The sequence below is a fragment of the Tenrec ecaudatus genome, chromosome 2 (genome assembly GCF_050624435.1).
Source record: "Tenrec ecaudatus isolate mTenEca1 chromosome 2, mTenEca1.hap1, whole genome shotgun sequence".
Classification (NCBI taxonomy): Eukaryota; Metazoa; Chordata; class Mammalia; order Afrosoricida; family Tenrecidae; genus Tenrec; species Tenrec ecaudatus.
In genome coordinates, this window is record NC_134531.1 from 144,927,168 (window position 1) to 144,949,588 (window position 22,421).

At 38.7% G+C, this 22,421-nt stretch overlaps 1 protein-coding gene across 2 annotated transcripts in view; it reads left to right on the top strand.

Moving 5' to 3' along the window:
- The window catches only part of CTNNA1 (catenin alpha 1), a 214,638-nt gene that overhangs the window by 63,969 nt on the left and 128,248 nt on the right, over positions 1-22,421 (top strand). For both annotated transcript variants that reach the window (XM_075541626.1, XM_075541627.1), the window contains exons 4-7: positions 7,385-7,551; positions 7,949-8,068; positions 14,478-14,747; positions 18,010-18,213. In XM_075541626.1, coding sequence (XP_075397741.1) covers positions 7,385-7,551; positions 7,949-8,068; positions 14,478-14,747; positions 18,010-18,213 — 761 coding nt within the window. The remainder of the gene's footprint in view (positions 1-7,384; positions 7,552-7,948; positions 8,069-14,477; positions 14,748-18,009; positions 18,214-22,421) is intronic.

The following is a 22,421-nucleotide window of genomic DNA, read 5'->3' on the forward strand; positions in this document are numbered from 1 at the left end:
TAATTAGATAACCTCAGTTTATACTCGGTCGGCTTATATTCAAGTATGTATGGTAATTCAAAGGAGGGAATGGTACCAGAGTTTAAATTGTGAACACCTTGTTTGCAGAAGAGTGTGGATGACAGTGGAAGCCCAACATCCATTTGGAGGGTCTACACATCGATTAAGCCTCCCATGAGAAAAGCCTTGTTCATCCTGTTACGGCAGGGAGTTTGGGCGGGGGGAATGGGGAGCTAATAGCAGTGAGAACAAAAATGAAGAAAATATTCTAAAAATGATTGTGGTAATGATTGTATAATTCTTCTTGATGTGAATTGAACAAAAATTTTATGATATATGAACCATATACCAATAAAACTGTGCAGAAAATCAAGTGCTCATTTCTGCAATGAACAGTCTGAAAGGAAATAAAAAAACACATTTACAACAGTATCATATAAAATACTTAGGAATAAATTTAATCAGGGAAATGAAGAGTTGCATACTAAAAACTACATCGTGGCTAGATATTAAAGACCTAAATGGAAGACTTACCCTGTTTACAGGTTGGAAGACTTTCTTGTTAAGATACTTGTATTTCCCAAAGTGTTCCGCAGTTTGAATGCAGTCTCTGTCTGAATTCCAAGAGTCTTTTTGTGCAGAAATGGACAAGCCAATCTTCCAATTCATTGATAGCTACAACAATCTTAAAAAAGACCAAAGTTGATGGACTCACACCTCAATTTCAAAATGTACTCTAATGCTGCAGTGATCAAAACAGTGTGTTCTATAGACATACGAGATATATTATTGTCCAAGTGAATGACATTGGTACCCCAGACATAAACTTAGTGTTCTGTGCCCAGTTGGTTTTTGATAAGACCCTTGAATGAGGAAAGAATAGTTGCTTCTTCCAGCAAATGGTGCTGGAACAACTTGTTCTCCATATGCAGAAGAGTGAAATTCCATATTAACAGGTAAATTAAAAAGGACTAATTAATGAATATAAGGATTACGATCATGAAGCACTTAGAAGAAAATGGGGGGTGAGTACAAGGAATTACTTTAGGACAGTATTTGATAATAGATTCTTAGATATGGCACCTAAAGTACAAGGAATAAAAACAAAAGATGAAATTGTTACCTTGGACTTCATCAAATGAAAAGCTAGTTTTCTTAAAACTTTAAAAGTAGAGGGACCCACAGAAAATTTTGGCTGTATTCTATTTGATGTAGATTTATTATTCATATTATGCAAAGAACTTCTAAGACAGCAGCAAAAGGATAACCTAGTTGAAAAACGTAGTTAACTAGATAATGCTCCAAAAAGACATTGTTTAGTTAATAAGCGTGTGAAAAGACACCCAATATCATTGTTAAGGTGCCACCAGCCTCTAGCAACCCTTTGTACAAGAGAATGTAACACCACCAGGTCCTGTGCCATCCCATGCTTGTTATGTATGTTTGAGCCCATTATTGGAGATACAGTGTAAATTTACCGTGTTGAGCGTCTGTTTTTCGATGCCCTTCGACTTTACTGAGCATGATCTTTCCCCAGGGACTGGTCTCTCCATAACATGTTCACGTCAACTTGGGCTTATGAGAGCTCCTTATACAATGAATGAAATGGTCCTTGGTCTTGTGCGTATTTTATGATTCTCAAGTTCATTGTTGCAGCCCTTGTGTACTTTGAGTGCCGTCCAACCTTGGAGACTCATCTTTCCCCACTACATTGGCCTGCATCTTGTCAAGAGTTTTTGTTGGCTAATCACCAGGCTTTTGTCACTATACGTGTGAGTGTGTGTGTGTGTGTGTGTGTGTGTGTGTTAATATATGGAAAAGCTTCAGGGGCCAGTAAAGATGAACCAAGTCAAACTTGGTGTGTGACTAGTATCATAAAAGGACCATTTTAAATTGCTTTGTACATTATGGAAATTGGAGTGAAGGATCTCTTTGTTTACTGCACCAACATCACAAATTAAAGAGCAAGTTTTCCTCCATCCTTCAGGAACCTTGCTAACAGGCCATCTTTTTGTGATCTAAAAATGTGAAAGACAGTTGGTGTGTGACTAATGACCACGTTCTGAGTAGGTTTAAGAACTGGAAAAAATGTCTGCAACTATTTCATTATTTGAACACATAACAGGATATTGTGTAGTAAATAATTGCTTTGGATATCTGATTTAACTTTGAAAACAGGTCATTGTGGTGTAGGAGATGATATTTGTTTACAGAAGAGATAACAGAAAAAGTGTTGAAGTAGCCCAGGGTTTCATAGCTGCCAGATGGCACAGCTGGAATTCAGAGCCAGTTCCAGTACCCTCTTATGTACAGCACAACAATGTTCTGGGAGAGAAGCCCAACCAAATCCATTGTGATCGAGTCAATTTTAAGTGTGGAATTGCGTTGCTTCTTTGTCAGTGATAAATCCCCATGACAGTTTACAAAAATAGATGGTCCAAAGAAGGAATTATCTAACAGACGAGAGCAGTAAAGAAATGGGGAAAAAGATAATATTCTTGGAAATTTGAATAGAATATAAATGGGATTATGTAAGAAATAGCTGCCTGTGGAAATATTGACCCTGCTGTTGTTGAGACTTTGTATATGTAATGAGTGGAATTTAGTGAAGGTGAATTTATCAGCATAAATGAAGAAAGTGTTGTGACAAACGTATGAAAGATGTCCCACAAGAAGTGATGTTGTCAAAAACTTCACATTAACAGAACTCCTGGAGATACTTTAAGACACTGTAAATGCAGAATATAAAATATTGGAAATAGATCCAAACTTAGAAAGGAGTGTCACAATTTGCCAAGGCATAGTAAAGATGCTTATTAGGTGCCCTCACAAAGCAAGCTTTTTTCAGGCCACTGTTCTAAGGCTGAAAAGATATCCCAATTCACATGAAACTTGGAGACGTTTATTAAGTCTTAAACAGGATAAAGACAACTGCATCCTGATAAGGGAGATCATGCATACCAGGTGTCCTAGGAATTACAGGAGCTTAATAGAGTATAGGGAACAAAGGAAACTGTCACAGAATTATGATTGCAGCAGCCCAATAGGTCACGGCTGCAGATGAGACTACAGAAGTGGGAAAGGGTCTATCACTGGGATCCATACACTATTGAAGGTAGAAAATCTTCCAAGATAGGTTCAGGGCCCTTCACACAAGGCAGTCAGTGCATGACTCATGACTGTGGACCCTAGCCCTCCAATTTCCATCAAGGGCAAGTGTGTGAGGGCTAGATTTCCCTGTCCTGGACTGGCTAGGGGAGTGGTGGTAATCCACTTCCAAACACACTCTTTTCAATGAGATCTACCTTGACTGCCTCTGTTTTAAATTGTAGCCTATAACCCCACTCCTACTGTGATCCCTTCTCCCCCCATGGAACTGTTTTCTACCAGACTCTCTAATTGACCTGATTATTATGTTTATTGTTTTTTTCCTCCCACAGAATATAAGCTTTCTTTATATTTGGTTAATTTACAACTCACGATGCCATCAAGTTGATGCCAATTCATAACGATCCTCCTGTGGGTTTCTGAGACCATAACTGTTTACCAGAGTAGAAAGCCTTGTCTTCTGAAGAATGACTGGTGGTTTCGAACTACTTACCTTGAAGATTCAAGCCCAATGCATAACCACTAACCCAGCTGTGTAGAGTGTCACGTTATTAGGTGCCATGAGTCAGTTTTTACTCATATTGACTCTATGTACAACAGAACAAAATACTTCCTGGTCTTGTGACAGGCTCACAATTGTTCTTATGTTTCAGCCCATCAGTGCAGCCACTGTGTCAATCCATTTGAGAAGGTCTTTCTCGTTTCCTCTGCCCTGTTACTTTACCAAGAATGGTGTTCTTCTCTAGGGACTGGTCTCTCCTGACATGTCCCCAAAAATACTTGAGATGAAGTCTCACCATCTTTGCCTTTAAGGAGAATCTTGGTTATACTTCTTGCAAGATGGATTTGTTTGTCCTTTTGGTAGTCTATGTACTTTGACCATTCTTGACCAATACCATAACTCAAATGCATTGATTCTTCTTTATTCACTATCCAATTTTCACACGCATATGAGGCAATTGAAAATACCATGGCTTGAGTCAGGCACACCTTAGTCCTCAAAGTAATCTTGTTTTAGAACACTAAAGCACTTTAAAAGAGCCCTTATACAACATATTTGCTCAGTGCAATGTGTTGTTTGATCTCTTGACTGCTGCTTCCATGAGTATTAATTGTGGATCCAAGTAAGACTAAGTCCTTGACAACTTCCATTTCTCCCTTCATTTATCACAATTTCTTATTTATTGATTACCCGTGGGTCCAGTTGTGAGGGTTTTGGTTTTCTTTGAATTGAGTTGTCATCCATATTAAAAGCTGCATTCCTTGATCTTCATCAGCAAGTATGTAGAACAGTGCTTTGTTTATAGAAGGTTCTCAATAAACACATTGAAAGAAGACGTTAACTGTTAAGCAGTTGAATATTTAACACCCCCCCCCCCCAACAAGTGACTGAGTCGGCTATATTTTTTTATGTAATCACTAGATATCGTTCGTCTAGAACCCTGGTAGTGTAGGGGCTACATATTCTAGTGCAGCGGTTCTCAACTTGTGGGATGTGACCCCTTTGGGGATCATACGACCCTTTCACATCACAGGGGTCACTTGATTCATAATAGTAGCAAAATTACAGTTATGAAGTAGCAACAAAAATGATTTTATGGTTGGGGGGGGTCACCACAACGTGAGGAACCTGTATTAAAGGGTCGCGTCATGAGGAAGATTGAGAACCACTGTTCTAGTGTTAAACACAAGGTTAGCAGTTCCAACCCACCGCCACTCCTAGAGAAAAAGATGAGGCTGCCTATCCCTGTAAAGAGTTATAGACTCGAAAACCCAAAGGTGCAATTCTACCCTGTCCTGTAGGCCCACTGTGAGTCAAAATTCACTTGACGGCAGCAAGATAGGTATCACTGTTAATCTTCTGTGTGTATTTAATGATTGCCATTTGTCTGCATCTTTCTAACAATATAAAGGAGACCACATTGGATCCAGGAAAAACTTAACTATAAAATTTTTCATGAGTTGTTTCTGACTTGACAGATATGTGGAACTTAGCTTTCTCGGCATGCTCTGTATAGTATTTCTTTTTTTTGGAAATCATTTTATTGGGGGCTCGTAAAATTCTTATCACAATCCATACATACATCCATTGTGTCAAGAACACATGTACATTTGTTGTCTTCATCATTCTCAAAACATTTGCCTTCTACTTGAGCCCTTAATATCGGCTGCTCATTTTCCCCCTCCCTCCCCATTCCCCCCTACCCCATGAACCCTTCATCATTCATATATTATTATTATTTTGTCATATATTACACTGTCTGACGTCTCCCCCTGCCCACTTCTCTGCTGTCCCTCCCCCAGGGAGGAGGCTATACATAGATTCCTGTAATCAGTTACCCCTTTCTACCCTACATTTTCTCCACCCTCCAGGCATCACCACTCTCATCATTGGTCCTGGAGAAGTCATCTCTCCTGGATTCCCTGTGTTTCCAGTTGCTATCTGTACCAATGTACATCCTCTGGTCTAGCCAGATTTGCAAGGCAGAATTGGGATCATGATAGTAGGGGAGAGGAAGTATTTAAGAACTAGAGGAAAGTTACATGTTTCAACATTGCAACCCTGCACCCTGCCTGGTTCATCTCCTCTCCACAACCCCTCAGCAAGGGGTGTCCAATTGGCTACCATTGAGCTTTGAGTCTCCACTCTGCACTCACCCACATTTTCAGTGATACGATTTTTTGTTCCTTGATTCTTGATACCTGATCTCTTTGACAGCTCGTGGTCACACAGGCTGGTGTGTTTCTTCCATGTTGGCTTTGTTGCTTCTGAGCTATATGGCCACTTGTTTATTTTTGAGCCTTGAAGACCCCAGACGCTATATCTTTTGATAGCTAGGTCTACATAGTATTTCAAAGCCTAATTAACATGGATAATATTGGTAAGCCTAATTAATGTGAATCTGAGGGTAAATCTGACTCCACCCACCAGCTCATTTCTGCAGCAAAAGTTGATAGGAGAAATCTGAGGTCTATTTCTGAAATAGTTTGGCTTCTTGAGATTCTTTTTTGCATTCATGGAAAAATTGATGGGGGATAATACTCAGCCCAAGTAAGTGTTTTTCTTGGAATCCAAAGATGGTCACTATACAGATGCTGTTAGTACAGCAGGTAAGCAAGACATAACCCTGGTCTTTCAGTAGCTTCTACCTGTAAGAAGAGTGGGCCAATAGGTACCCCAGCTGATCCAATAGAAATGAAAGTTTAAATTGTTTCACAAGTTTTCAGAGAATATTCCCAATATTCAGGATTGATGAATTTAGGACTATGTATGTTGGTGAACCCATAGGGGCCCTTATGCACGACAGAAGGAGACTCTGTCTAATCGTGCGCCATCCTCCCAGTTGTTCTTGTGTTTGAGCTTGTTGTTGCAGCCACAGTATCAATCCATCTCCTGGAAGGCCTTCTGCTTTTTCACTGTACCTCTACTTTACCAAACGTGACGGTTTATCCTGACATAAGATATCCCTCATAACTGCAGTACAATGCATTGTACCATTTAAGTGTAGTTTTCCCGGTTAGCATTGTAATGCATGTTCATTGTAGAAAATGTTTTAGTAAGAACAAGAGTAGAGAGGCAGGTTGGGTAGTGCCTTAGTGATAACTAGTAGTTGCCTTTGCCTTTCAATTGTTTTCCTGTTTTTTAAAAACACAATCCACATATATTTATAATAAAAATGCCTTTTACTTTTTGGTATAAGATTTCATTGTAAACTTTAACACTTTTCATTTATATGCTAATATTTGTATAACAGTTGATTGTTAGGCTACTCTATAATTTACTTACCAGGGTGTTTATTGTGGCAATGTGAGCGGGTGGTGGTGCTTTTCTGTGATAGGAATGAAGGAGGGCTGCACACTCTGGGTAGCTGGGATGGTTAATGAAGTGCTGTGGTTGTGTCCTAGTTGTCATCTTTATCGGCCTGTGGATGCAAGAAGAGATTGCATTAGATCCATTTTTTTCTCCTCAAATCTTTTAATTATTTTATGGATATATTCTGGTAAATAATAGTATTAGATCAAAGAGAAGAAGTATTTTTTACAGCTCTTGCTATGTAATGCCAAATTACATTCTGCATATTATACTTTTACTAGCAATATACGAGCGTTCTTTTCCTAGTGATGGCTGTACAACCAACAACAGTGGGGGCAAAACAAATAGCCATTAAACAAAATCTGTGCATGAAATGCCACTAAGCTGAGTTGATTAAAGACTTAACACGTGGACTAGTTCCATGGGTGCTTCAGTGCTGCATTTGTGGTTTCCCTGAAACAGGTGACTTGATGAAGAGTGCTGCGGGCGAGTTTGCGGACGACCCCTGCTCCTCAGTGAAGCGTGGCAACATGGTTCGGGCAGCCCGAGCTTTGCTCTCTGCTGTTACCCGGCTGCTGATTTTGGCTGACATGGCAGATGTCTACAAATTACTTGTTCAGCTGAAAGTTGTAAGTACAAGCCCATATCTAATTTTTTTCTGTCGTCACGAGGTTGCTGGTGGCTGGGCTTAAATCAACATTCCTTAAGATGTAGTGGGGTTTTGAACTGGATTTGCTTAAATGAGCCATGTATGGTTTTAATTTTTACTATTACTGTATCCCAAAATGACCAGGATGATGATTCCAATGCTGTTTTCCTGGTGTGTTCCAGTAGTTCCTAAAATGTTCTCATATAATAACTACTTAAATATGAAAGCTATGCAAACTAAAGATACTTTGCATTGCTGAATTTCTGAATAGTTTCCTGAAAAGCAATGAAAGAATTCTAAAATGCCACCTTTTTTTTATATACATAGACTTGTATCATTCAGAATTTTTTCCTTTTTTTGGGGGAATTGCTTTATAGGTGGAAGATGGTATTTTGAAACTGAGGAATGCTGGTACTGAACAAGATTTAGGAATACAATATAAAGCCTTGAAACCTGAAGTGGATAAGCTGAACATTATGGCAGCCAAAAGACAACAGGTACATCTGTCATTTGAGGGATATTATAGAGCCGTTTGGTATTACTATCAATTGAGAAAAATCCTTTTGCCTAAGTTTTCTGAAGATATCCTCACCTCCCTCTGCCAAAAAAATTCATTAAAACATTTTAACTAATGCTGCTTTTTAGTATTGTTTTATTAATAAAGCTGCAATTACATTGCAGTCCTGTAAATGCTAACTGAAATTTCATATTAATTTTACTTTAACTAACTTGAAATTCAAGTTGGAGATAATGTCTAGAGAGATGATAAGCTTTTGTTAGGTGCATTTCTAGGATTAACCTGAGTGGGTGGTGCACTTAATACAGATTTAAAGAAAAATTTAAGCGGGTTAAAACATGCTGGAATTATGTCTGTGTCAGAAAGTATTCCTGTCCCTTTGTCCCCAATATTTTGTCACTTTTTAGCTGTTAATCCTTATTTATAATTTTCATATTGTTAGGAATTTTATGTTGTATAGGGAATTATATTCTTTCCTAACTCTTTATAGTTTTGCTTGCTCCTGGGTTGCTTTGAAGCTTTTCCTGTGCCCTCTTGTGTATGATGGGTGTTTTAGGGTTGTTTTCTGCAGGGATGATACACACAAGCATCTTAGAACTTTGATAGTCCTTATCAAGCTTCTGCTTTTATTTTTTTTTTAGACGAGTTCTTATTTTTTAGCCAGGATACCTATCAGTTAGGAAATACTGCACTTCACAGAACACCCAGCTCCCACATAGCTTGAACAATGGGTGATTTATTTTCTCACTGACTAGTACTCCCATGAAGTAAGTTAAGTGACCCCAGGATTGTTGCATTTAGAGGCTTGCAGTGCCATCAAGGATCTAGGTTCTTGACATTTTCCAGCGTTGTCATTCTCAGTTCTGTTACTAACTGGCCATGGGAGCCCCTAAGCATAACATTTACACAGATGAACTGTCCACTGGGAAAAAGAGACCACACCTCTCTATATGTTATGACCAAGAGGGCCTTTTGCAGTGAATTTGGTAGCCTGCTCATTCCCCAGTAATCATTGGCAAGAAGAAAGAAGTACATGCCTTTAAAGCTCGCATCATTCTGTTAACTCTGACTCAGACTCTAGGACAGGGCAGAATTGCCCCTCTGGGGTTTTGAGGATGTAACTCTCTATGGGCACAGAAAGCCTCATGCTTTTCCTTCAGACCTGCTTATGGTTTCTACCACTGACTTGTGGTTACCAGCCCAGTGCATAATCCACTGTCACCAAAATCTGCTTCCTGCCCTGGGATAAGGGTAGCACCTGAGAACAGGAACAACCAATAAGATTTCTAAAGGCAGGAAGGTAGTGGTGGTTGGGTGGAATTGGGGAATGGGCTTGGGTAAGCAACCAACAGTGCCATTTGTATTATGAAGGAAGAGATGATTGTCCATGTGTAATAGGAGACCTAGTAGTAATTTCCATTCTGCTGTACACACATTGCTATACTATCTCTACAGGAGATTAATTTAAATAATGTATATAAAGTGTTACATACAGTATCTGAATTAAGTAGTCTAGTCCCTTAGCAGCTGGCAAGCAGTGAATAATCACTACTGTTCATATTTTAAACCACTGTGATCAAATGGACTGAACATCTAAAATTCTGGTCTTAACATTTCCAGTACACACAATAATAAAGTTAGGTTACTGCTTGACTAATTCAATTTGTGTATGCTTATTGTGTTTTTATCATTAATTCTTCTGTTGACTTATTACTTTACTACATAAATCACAAGTAATTATTGGGTGTTGGTGGTAGTGGTTGGTACTGATTGGTCCTAAGAAGATCTTGTTGAATAGTCTGTTACTTTCATAAAAATGGCAAACTAGCCAATTTATGTTCTTGATTTATTCTAATTAATGTTCTTACCTTAAATTCTCATTTGAGTAAGTAAAATAAAAGGTGAGTTAGGTGAGACAAAGTTGACTAAATATTACTGTCTTAAAAACAGTCTGATATTGGTTTGTGAAGACTTACTTTAGTTGAATAAAATAAGAACATTTAGACTCTTACTTAATACTGGGGATCTTTGAAAAATCATAGATAATGTTCTTAAGGTGAAACACAGTAACAAGTTAAAATCTGTATGCTGCTAGAGAAACTGAATGGAAAAGTATTACTGGCTGAGATTTCATTCTGTGTTTATTAAACATTTTTTTTCGTTCTTGGGTGGGCACAAATTAAACATAATGCTTGATGGATTGAAAAAGTAGTAGTAGCAGATGTCACACATTTCTGAAATAGAATGTCACAGAAATTGTGAACTTACTGTTCATACTAATTAATCTTCTGTTTACAACCCCCATATCTGCTTTACACCCTTGTTTACCATTTCTATTATGACCATCTGGCTTCAATCCTTGGGCTCTTGCTATCTGGGGTTGGCAGTGGAAGTACCAGCAGGAAACTGAGGGGGTTGTCTTTTTGCCCTGACTCAGTAGGGTTCTGCTGGTTTGTCTCAGTGGCCAAAATTCATTAGGCTCCTTGATTCTGTTAGCTCCTTTTAAAGAAATTTTTTTTGGGGATTTGAATGGAAGTTTATAGAGCAAATTGGTTTTCCAATCAATACTTCATACACATTTTGTTGTGTGGCATTGACCGAAATTTCTACAGTGCATCAGTGCTCTTCCACTTCCTCCCTGCATTTACTCTTTCACTCATTCTTATTCCTTTTTGCCTTCTGAGCTTTATCTTTGGACAAATACTGCCCTTTTGATCTGAGTTCATTGCTTAAGAAGTGTGTACCTTCTTGATGTTTCTGTTCACTTTATGGTGTTGTTAGGGGCCCTTGAGTCAGCTCTGACTTAGTGACCCTATGCACAACTGAATGAAACACTTTCCTGCCCTATGACATCCTTTGAATTGTTGGTACATGTGAGTTCATCATTGCAGATATTGTATAAATCCATCTCATTGAGAATCTTCATCTTTTTTTACTGACCTTCTACTTCACCACACATGATTTCCTTTTCTAGGGGCTGAGATGAAGTCTCACCCCATCGTTTCTTTTTTTTTTTTTTTAACAATTTATTGGGGCTCATACAATTCTTATCACAGTTCATACATATACATACATCAATTGTATAAAGCACATCTGTACAGTCTTTGCCCTAATCATTTTTTTTCTCCTCTTTTCTTTTTTAATATTTTATTAGGGGCTTATACAACTCATCACAATCCATACATATACATACATCAATTGTATAAAGCACATCCATACCTTCCCTGCCCCAATCATTCTCAAGGCATTTGCTCTCCACTTAAGCCCCTTGCATCAGGTCCTCTTTTTTTTTCCCCTCCCTCCCCTCCCTCCCCTTTCCCCCCCGTCATTTCTTAAGAATCATTTTGACAACCTCCTCCAAGACAGATTTGTTTCATTTGAGTTTGTCTGAATCATAACTGAATTGGTGAACTGGGACATCTTAAAGTCTAATGAAGACATAATACACCATTAAAGAACTATGCTGACATAGTGACCCTAGGCAAGGGTGATGGGTAGGGTGGGAGAGATGGGGGAGATAAAGACATAGCAATCTGGTGCTTCTATTCTACTCTGTTATATTGTGAGGTGGGTTATGCACGGAACTGCTAACCACAAGGTCAGCACTTGAGACCACCAGCTGTTCTGTTTCAGTTAAGATTTTACAGTGTCAGAAACTGACAGAGGCAGTTCAACTCTGGATCGTTCTGAGTCAGAACTGACTCTGACAGTGAGTTTGCTTTTTGGTTTGATTTTATCCCCTAAAACTACTGGGTGGGTTTCAACTGCCAGTGTTTGGCTAGCACACCCTTGCTTAATCCTTATGCCATGAGGGCTTCTCCTTATTAATATTACATATCTTGAAAAGAAGACCTGATGGATAACTATGCAATAAATAATGCTGTCTTGTGATAGAATCCATTTTCTTATCTTTGCTTAACAAAATCTATTTTCCTTCTGCTAAAGCAAAAACCGTTTTAAAGAGAGAAAGTATAGGACATTGTAGTAGTGAGGACAAATGGTGTTTAGTTTTCATTATAGATTAAAGTACATACATTACACTTGACAAATAAGGAATCTTTCAGAGAGAAGGCCACATAGAACATACTTACTAGTTGTTTAACTCTAATGGCTAGGCCCTTATCATAAGGATCACCAGCGCTATAAGTCTTGTTTCTGAATATTTAACAAATGGCTTTGGAAAGTAAGCTGTTGAACAGTAGTTCTGGGGCCTATTGACTTTAGGTGAAGGTGCTGTGCTGGTCTGTGTTCTAGACCCTTATGAGAAGTCCCACAGCTGACTGCAAAGCATTTTATAAAAGTGAGAACAATACAAATGCTTAAAGACAAGTGTCCCCCTACAAGACTTAAATTGGAGTCTCTGAGATGGTGGTGAGAATAAGACATTTAGAAAATGCCACAGAGAACATGTGCACCAGCTGTTTAAGTGTAATGGTTAGCCTCAGCCTCTTGTCACACGAAGTACTTGAATCTTGAACTGATCGCCGATTTTCTAAATCCACAGGGTCCTGTTTCTGAATATTTAGCCTAATGTACCGAGCTGCAGGGCATTTGGAGGGCTGTGAGCTATTAGATGCAAATTCATAGGCCAAACGAGAAAAGAATTCTAGGAGGAAAAGTAAGCTGTCATGTTATACAAGGTTTGAATAAAGATGCAAACCCAAGATATATACCGAGGTAAAGTTTCAGTAAAAGGAAGCCCGAGTGGTGTCTCTGATGCTTCATTAGGAGCTCATCTAGTAAGATGAGCCATTAAATAACTCAATCAGACTTTTAATTGAGTAATTGACTTTGGCTTTTCTAGGTTAGTTAATTTTCTGGTACTGTTTACACAGGTAATACTCATTTAAAAACCGCCAGGATTCAGATGATCACATTAACATTGGAGTTCTACAATCACATAAATGTTCAATAGGATTGGAACAGACCTGGTGGTCAGTTCAAAAACCAAACTGGCTGCCCTTGAGCCCATTCCTTCTCATAGTGAGGGCTCAGAGGACAGAGTAAAACTGTCCCTGTGGGTTTCCAGGGCTCTGTTTTTATAGGGTGGGAGTGTCTTCTTTCATCCACAGTGGCTGGTAGTATTTTGGGATGCCCAGTCCAACAGTCACTCATTATACCACCAAGGCCCCTGGTGGTCAGTGCAGGCTATTCTATATTCCTCTTGTGTAATGCTGATCCACATTTATGAAAGTCTCAGGCTCTCCCTGACCCCGTAATTTAAATGACAACAGGACGCCAGCAGTGGAACTGCTTCCCTCTCAATGTTGGTTATGTAAACTTGTCACTGCAGTTGTCAGTTAGCATTGCCCTTCCTGGGTGCCACCAAGGGAATGTCAGTAGGGAAAACAATGCTAGGAACCTCAAGTTTTTAAAATTGGATTATAATTATGAAGTACAGCTAATTTTAAAAGGACAGTGTCGCTCCAGCCCACAACTGTATAGAGTACGGCAATGAAATACCTTTTGGATTGAAATCATGGGGCACAGGAGCCGACGCTCTATCCCTAAATGACCTGGTTTTGATTGGGGGATATCTTACTTCAGTAGTTCTGTGTCTTAAGGTGGTCTTTTGGGGTGAGAGGGAGCTAAGGGGAGTTGTATACCTGGGAGGATAGACTGCCGCTTCTTCACCTGGTGGGTCACTTTGTATAGTTCATGTACCCTTGTGATATCCCGTTCCAACTTACACAAAACTTAAAATGAGTTTGTGTAACAATAAAAAGAAAATTCTTATAATAAACCTCACTTTGTTTAAATATGCCTCCTTATGACTTTTCTATTTTGGTTGAGATAGGTATATACATATTTATGTAACTGTAATCAAGGTGCTAGGCTTTTTTCTGTTTTGCCCTTTATTTTATGCCTTAATTATTTCTTTGTTAGGTGCTTTACTTGCATAACCCCTTTTGATCCTCTGAATAAGTACATGAGTGGTACTATTCCAATTTTTATTTTAATAAATCATTTTATTGAGGACTCTAACAGTTCTTATAACAATCCATACATCAGTTGTATCAAGCACATTTGTACATATGTGCCACCATCATTTTAAAAACTTTTTTTTCTACTTGAGCCTTTGGTATAAGTTCCTTTTTTCCCCCTTCTCCCACTCAGTTGCTCCAATTTTATAGAAACCAATTACAAAGTTTAAATAAGATTTAGGAAAAAAGTAGGCAAAAAGTAGCATTTAGAATTTTAATTCTAGGCCTGTATGATTCCAAAGTTTGTCCTCTTAACTCCTGTCTCCCTTGTAATTAACTTTTAAGCCACTCTGTTACTGATAATAGTGTGTTAGTAGAAATTTTAACTTTTTCGCATTTACTGACATTTTCTGTCTCTAGAATTCGTATGATGGCGCCCGTTCATTTCTGGTTTTATTTTTGCAGGAACTGAAAGATGTGGGCCACCGTGATCAGATGGCTGCAGCCAGAGGAATCCTACAGAAAAATGTTCCCATCCTTTATACTGCGTCCCAGGCTTGCCTTCAGCACCCTGATGTTGCTGCCTATAAAGCCAACAGGGACCTAATATATAAGCAGCTGCAGCAGGCGGTAACGGGCATTTCCAACGCTGCCCAGGCTACCTCATCAGATGATGCCTCTCAGCACCATGGTGGTGGAGGAGGAGAGCTGGCTTATGCACTCAATAACTTTGATGTAAGTTAGATTTGGGAAGAAACTTTAGATTGTCCACCACCCTTTGAACAAGTACACGGGAGATTCCTAGAGAAATGTGGTCTAGCCTTCTGATGAAAGTGCAATTTTCACTTAGATTTGCATTGTAAGTGGAAAAAAATTATTATGAATCATCAGCCTACTTACTCTTGTCTTTACCTAACGTGTTCATATTTTCTGGGTTTTTTTAGAGTTTAGCTTCTGAATTTTTCCATACAAATTACTTTATATGAGTTCCTTCCTTAATGAGGATGTTAGTTGGGTTCACTCCAACCAATATTTTGTCATCCTGGCAGATGGGAAGTTCCGGGTGACCTAGGGGCAAAGTGGCTAGAGGCTCTGTCTTCCAAGGGGCTCATCATCTGGTTAGAAGAGGCAGATTTTCTCTTAAGCAACTGCAGCCTAGGTGCTGGCACCATAATTTTATTGGTCTGTTTATGTGTAGGTATCTTCTGCTTTCAGAGAGCTTGGTGCATTCCATTCAGCTTTCAGGAAAGACCTATATTAGTAACAGTTTCCACGGAGTGAAAGCAATCTGAAGAGGGGTTTCCCTTTTATGAATAAAGATGGAACGCATTCGTTTCGCAGCAAGTGTTAGTCTTGCAGTGAGAATGGAGTTGCCAACCTTCTTTTTGGGAACTGCACTCAACAGTCAGCCTCTGGCCACTATAGCTTTGAACTGTGTCTGTGAACACTACATTAGTGCTTTTGTAGAATTTTTTGGTTGTTTTTGTATTATTTGGTAAGTTACTTTTTGGAGTCTGGGGATGTTAAAAAAATTCCCATGTAAGTCTATGGTAATTGCTTCTTCATTTTATGTGCATATAATAGATTCTATAGTAATGATTTCAGATAGCAGGGACATCTCATACTTATTGTCAATAACAAAATTGGAATTAATGGACAACAGCTTAATCAAGTTGGAAGTAAATTTGGGATTAAAATACCTAATACCGTATAATTTCACCCTTTATAATAAACACAAAAGAGTACTCTTCTGTGTGTCAACTTTGGTCTTAAGTTTTTATGTAATTTGTGTGCTTAATTTGTACCCACAATGACCTATGGTCTAGTAGATGGCAGCAGCTTAAGCTTTTTTACAAAGGTGCATATGTGTAAATAGTTTTAATAAATATACATACATATCTCAAAGTAAGAGCATATTGTCTTCCAGACGACCAGGCATCATTTAATAAGTAAAGAAGATGCTTTGAGGTATAGAATCAATAGAGTGGTGTGCAGTGTGTTCTTAACATCTTTTCCTTGCCTTTAAGTTTTCCCCCTTTATTTTGCCCCTTTCCCTTGACTTGAATAACTGATCCTTGCTGATAATGCATGGCTGATTAAGACTTCATAAATCATGAAGAGAATATAGAATTCCGTATTAGAACTGAAGTTTTACCCTGGAACACCATTTGTGATGTGTCTTAGAATTTAGTGGCACTGTTGCTTTTCACTACTCAGATTTGGCAGTATTAAGTGCTTGCCTCTTTTAAGACAGCAAGGAGAGCATTTTGCCCTCAATTGAGTAATCTGTCCAAAGCCACTTAACCTCTGAGGACCATAGTTTCTTCCATTTGTAAAACGATGGGGGATGGGCTAAGTGATCTCAAGTCCTTTGCTCTAAAACTCTTTTAAAATTCTCTGACCACTTGCCCATTATTCTTTTTTTCAACCCCCACCCATTATTCTTGTTGACCACAGGTACCTAGTATGTGGTTTTGACCAGATAAACCCTGTCATAACCTCATCTGGTAAGAAAAACTACCAGTTTGAAAAAACTAGTTAATAATGAACTCAAGATATAGTATTTATTTTTATCAGAAAAGGGAAGTTTTCAGTAGGAAAAAATGTGACATTTTAAGTTGAAATCAATAGGAACGCAGTCCCTATGATGAAAAATTAAAGGCATAATATTTGCACATTTACCAATGTGAGCATAAATTATGTCAAGTGGAGAAGTTGGAGGGAAGCCAGTAGTTGCTGTAAAGTGTAAGTGTGTGTGTGTGTGTGTGTGTGTGTGTGTGTGTGTGTTGCTCTTTGACCATGTACCTACTGCTTGCTTGTGACCAAACCGTACTGGTCACTGTTGACACTGTAGTTAATGCAGCCAGGGAAAGAAAGGGGGTCAGATAAGGAAGGGCTATTCTTGGTAGGACAGAGAGTCTTGTAGTGACTTTATTAGGGAGGATTCACATCATGATTTACAGAAGACCTGCCGATCTTTGAGGAAAGAAAGCCTCTTAGACACAGCAGTAGACATTTGAGACCAACAGTTGTTTATAAAATTTGTTTACATGTGTGAGGTGAGGAAAATAGTTTGGACTACTTTACAGATGCATTTCTTTCATAAGCTTTGTGTACAAAAGGCCATTGTTGTGTTTTTAATTTTGTTTCTTGATGAAATAGTTCTGCTGATGTACTACAGTAGTTGTATACTATACACATCAAAAGAAAAAAAAAGATAATTTGTTTTTCCTGCTTGCAGTTATCATTTGATTACTTGGTTGACAATATTGTACATGCTGATCTGTAGATACTCCCATTGCTATATTCTCACCTATAATGTGCCCATGAAAATAATACACAAATATAAGGCACATAGTGAGTGTAGGAAACTTAACATATAAGGGGGGGGGCACACTGCAGAAAAACATATAACATTTTATTTGTATGAAAATATGGTAAGTATTTTGGGCAGGATTTTTCATGCAGGCATAATTTGTATTTTCATTTTAGGTATCAAAATCCTAGGCACTTAGAGAAGCTGGACAGTGTGAGATATAAAATAATAGTAATTGATAAATTATCAAGAGTTCATTAGAGAGGGGGGAGTGGGGAGGGAGGGGAAAAATGAGGAGCTGATACCAAGAGCTCAAGTGGAAAGCAAATGTTTTGAGAGTGAGGATGGCAAAAAAAAATGTACAAATGTGCTTGACACACAATGGATGGATGTATGGATTGTGATAAGCGTTGTAGAAGCCCCCAATAAAATAATTTAAAAACCACCCTAGGCACTGTTGCACTGGATAGTATTGTCTCTTATACCTTCTTCAGCAAGTGATCTATAAGAAGCCTTCTTATGTAGAATGGCTTCTCTTCTATGACATACTACTTTCTTTAGAGCATTGGGATTTTGGTGCTAAATCATGCTGTCAACCCTTACCCCACTTCTTGGAATGATGGCAGGAACAGCAATTGGCACTAACCTTCAGTAACACTCTCTCTAACACTCTCTCCACAGAAACAAATCATTGTGGACCCCTTGAGCTTCAGTGAGGAGCGCTTTAGGCCTTCCCTTGAGGAGCGCCTGGAAAGCATCATTAGCGGAGCTGCCTTGATGGCAGACTCGTCCTGCACACGTGATGACCGGCGGGAGAGAATTGTAGCAGAGTGCAACGCTGTCCGCCAGGCTCTGCAGGACCTGCTTTCTGAGTACATGGGCAACGTGAGTGTCACAATTTATGTCTGCTGTGTTTTCTTAACAGATGTTGTATCTGAGATGTTGAAACTATAAATGTCCAATATGCCCTTGGCACCTTGACTTTGGGGGAGTAGCTTCTTTAAGCAGTGGATACATGGTCTGCTGGTTAGCTTTTCCTTCCTAACCTTTTGGTTTGAAATGATCTAGGTTTCTAAAAATCATGTACATGAATAGAAGGTGCTTTGGTGGTGCTGCAGCGTAGGCATTGGACTGTTAATTGCAAGATTAGTGGTTCAAACCCATCAGCTTCTCCCTAGGAGAAAGATGAGGCTGACTGCTTCCGTAAAGATAGAAGGTAAATCATTTGAGTCGGAATCAACTGGAAGACAGCAGCAGCAGCAGCAACAGCAGCAGTAGTGTGTACACATCTGTATGTCCTTGATTCACCAATTAACTTTCTGCCGTTTCTCTTTTCCCTTTACACAGATAGTGTTTTACCTCATTTTTTCTTTAAAATTATGAAAGTTAGAAATACTATGACACTTCATTTCTAAGTATTTCAGCATGTATCCCTTAAAGACAAAAGCTAAAATTTCATTATCATATCTAGGTGGACTTCTAATTTTGGACAAAGAAGAATGCTGAAGGTCTTTCGCATTAGTGTTTATAGTAAATGAAAGTACTTTATGAACCACATAAAAATTCATAAGAGTAGGTAATTGCCATTTGAATTGCATCATGCAAACTGGATAGTGTGTGAATGTTCTAATTTTAATTTTAGGCTTGTAACTTGTTTGCATAGTAGTAAGTTCCATGCTGGATTGCTAAATGCAAGATCAAAAGAATGCTAACTGCAAGGTCAAAAGTACCAGCTGCTCTGGGGGAGAGAGTTGAAGCTTTCTACTCCCTTAAAGTTTCAGACCCACAGGGGCATTTCTGCTCTGTACTATAGGATTGCTGTAAGTTGGAATCTACTTCATGGCAGTGAGTTTTATTTGGCTGTGAAATTTGACAGCATATCATTGTTTTAGACAATACTTTTCTCCATAGTGGGGCCTCAAAAATTTCATGGAAAGTGGAATGATAATGAAATATTTCCATGAACTTTTTTGAAGCCCCCTTGTACTTTATTTGAATTAATGCTGATTTAGGGTCAATGTTTAACTCTGGTGGTGATGTTCATTAGGTGTGGACTGCTTAACTGTACAGCTGCTTCACTGCGAAGTTGCTTCAGATGCATCAGATGCTCTGTGGGAGAAAGATGAGGCTATCTGCTCTGGAAACCCTTTAGAGGATGTTCTGTGTTGGGATTGACTTGATGGCAGTGAATTTAGTTTGGGGTTTAAAGACCTTGACGGGAGCCCTGGTGGTGCAGTGGTTAATGCTCAGTTGCTAACAGAAAGGTTACCAGTTTGAGGCAGAAAGATGTGACAGTCGTGTTTTCAGAAAGGTTTTTAGGCTAAGAAGCCCCCTCGGGCAGTTTTTATCCAGTAAGGTCACTATATGACAATGGGGTTCTATAGACTTCGTAGCCAATATTTTACTGTGGCAAAAAAAAAAGGAATAAATTAAATAACAGTTGTATAAAGTCAGTTTAAGGAGAGTTAGTTGTCAGCAGTTTCCCCCCCCCACCTTATATGACCCTTTTCAGAAAATATCTTGATTGTTTCTGATTTATAAGTGAACATACAATGGTAAGTTAGGAAGACATTCCTAGGGGGAAGATGAATGCCTTCCTGTGTTTTCATATTGTGAAATTAGTGACGCATATTCAGATTTTTCAAAGCATTGCTGTGTTTTGATCATAAGCAGTCTACCTCAGAAAAATGAGATTAGAGGTTTAGTTAAATCAAATGGAAAAAGCAGTTGATAAGACACAGTTAAAATGTGGGGCACATTTAAAAATCTATACCAAAACTTGAAAAACAGAAGATAGTAAAAATTGGCTAAATTGAAGAATGGTTTACAAAGTTAGTCTTAAAGAAAATAGAGGCTCTGTGGTATATATGTGGATCAGTCATCTCCTCTCATGTGCAGTGCTGGTGTAGTGCAACATGTCCAGTATGAGTGGGGAACACTGTGTGATGTCTATTCTGATTTTTCCGTACTAGAGCTTCTTAACTGATCTATCCTCTGAGCCCTTGTATTGGTTAGTTGTCTTCAACAGCCATTCCTGGCTCCAGTAACCTTGTAGTTGCTCTCAGGAATGTCATACACATAGTACTTTCTATTTTGATTGCTCCCAAGACTGTCCTAAAAATAGTGTTCTCTGTTTGTGCCAGGGATTAAGAAAAATTAGGAAGCACTCATTTATCCTGGAGGTATGGAGACCTCAAGAACATGCTTAAATTGCATTTCATTTTATTTTGTAAGTTAACACTAGTCCAATGCTTGATGTTGGCTAAAATTTAAAAATTATGTTGGGAGGAGTAGAAGTGTATTTTAAGGGAGACTCTCTGGATATGTTTCTACTTAGGATAAAAATCTTTAGTTTCATTTTAATGACACAAGTTAACAGTGAGCCAGCTAGGTCCTGTCAAAAAGTGATGCATTGAAGATAAATGAGGAGGAAATGGAGTCATGATTGAAGAAAGGTTAGGACAATAAAAGGGTCTGTAGGAAGAAGAGACACGGCACAGATTTTGGTTGTTTAGGACATAGTCACTAATATTTAGGTCCTCTTGTGACAATTCGTTCATGTTGAATATGTGTCATATGTAAAGCGGTGTGCAGGACACCGTGTTAGAGGAATGGAGCACTGAGCCCTTCCTGGGTTAGACAGGTTTGTACAGGGCATCTAATGGGAATGCCATAGCAAGTGTAGCAAAAATGCCATAGGAATTATAAGGAAAATGAAAGTATTTCCAACTGAAACTAAAGAAGACTTTATGGTAGATTTATTCCTGGTTCTTTAGATGTGCTCTAATTTTTTTTAAAAGTTCCTTTTTAAGTTGTAAGATAATTAGCATTAGATACATCATTGTGGCACTATGGGGAGAATTGAAATAACCCAGATATACTCAAACTGTTTTACTCTGTGGAAATTTGTGGACAGACACACAATCTTGAAAATCGTACTATAATCCAAGTCTTTCTTCCTTCCTTGTCCTGCATTGCCAGTTTTCGGGTGCCATTGATTTTTTTTATCCTAGGCAGTGATTTTTAACTTTGGACTCATGGTAGGCTTTCTGGGGAGCATGATTCAGATCAGTGAAGTCAAAATCTTTGAGTTGAGATCCAGATGTTGGTATATTTTAAAGCTCCCAGGTAATTTTGGTGTGCAGTTAGGTTTGAGAACTTGCTCTATTTCCGCTGCTATTGCTGTAAACCTGGCTCTTCTCATTTTCTCCATTCTCCTGTCTATTTTGCCTGCTCAGCCAGACTGAGCTCATGCCCTTGATAGGACATTGTCCATTTTGTTTTATTTAACCAGTGGTTTAGTTGGAATGTAATTCAAATACAACTCAATAGTTCAGTCATATTAAGAATTGTACAGTCACCACAACAGTTTTAGAACACTTTCTTCATTCTTGCATTCATCGTTATTGTTGTTCTTAGGTGCCATCGAGTTGATTCTGACCCATCGCTATCCTATGCACAGCAGAATGAAACACTACATACATGCTTCTAAACAATCCTTATGTCTGAACCCATTGTTGTAGCCCTGGTAGCAGTCTAACTCGTTGTGGGCCTTCCTGTTTTTCACTGCTCCATCTATTTTACTAAGCATGATGTCCTTCTCCAGGGACTGGCGTCCCCTGACAATACATCCAAAGTTTGTAAGACAAAGTCTTGCCATCCGATTTGCTTCGAAGGAACACTTTGGCTGCCCTTCTTCCATGACAGATTGGTTTGTCCATTTAGTAGTCTGTGGTATTCTCAACATTCTCTTCCAGCACCACAATTTTGAATTTATCATTTTTCTTTGGTCTTCATTATTCAATGTCCAGCTTTCACATGCATCATCATCATTAGCCCCCCGTTTCCCCCAACCTCCCGTGTCACATCTAAAGGAACCATTAATCCAGTTTCTGCCTCTATAGATGTACCTATTCTGGATTTCATATACAACAGTTAACAAAGTAAAACAGATAATAATTGAAAAGAAAGCAGAAACTAATAAAAAGACTAAATTTAAATAGATCATAAGGGAGATCACATGATAGGTGCTATATTTTAATGTAATTGCACCTGTGGGTAATTGCTTGGCTGCTAACAGAAAAGTTGATGGT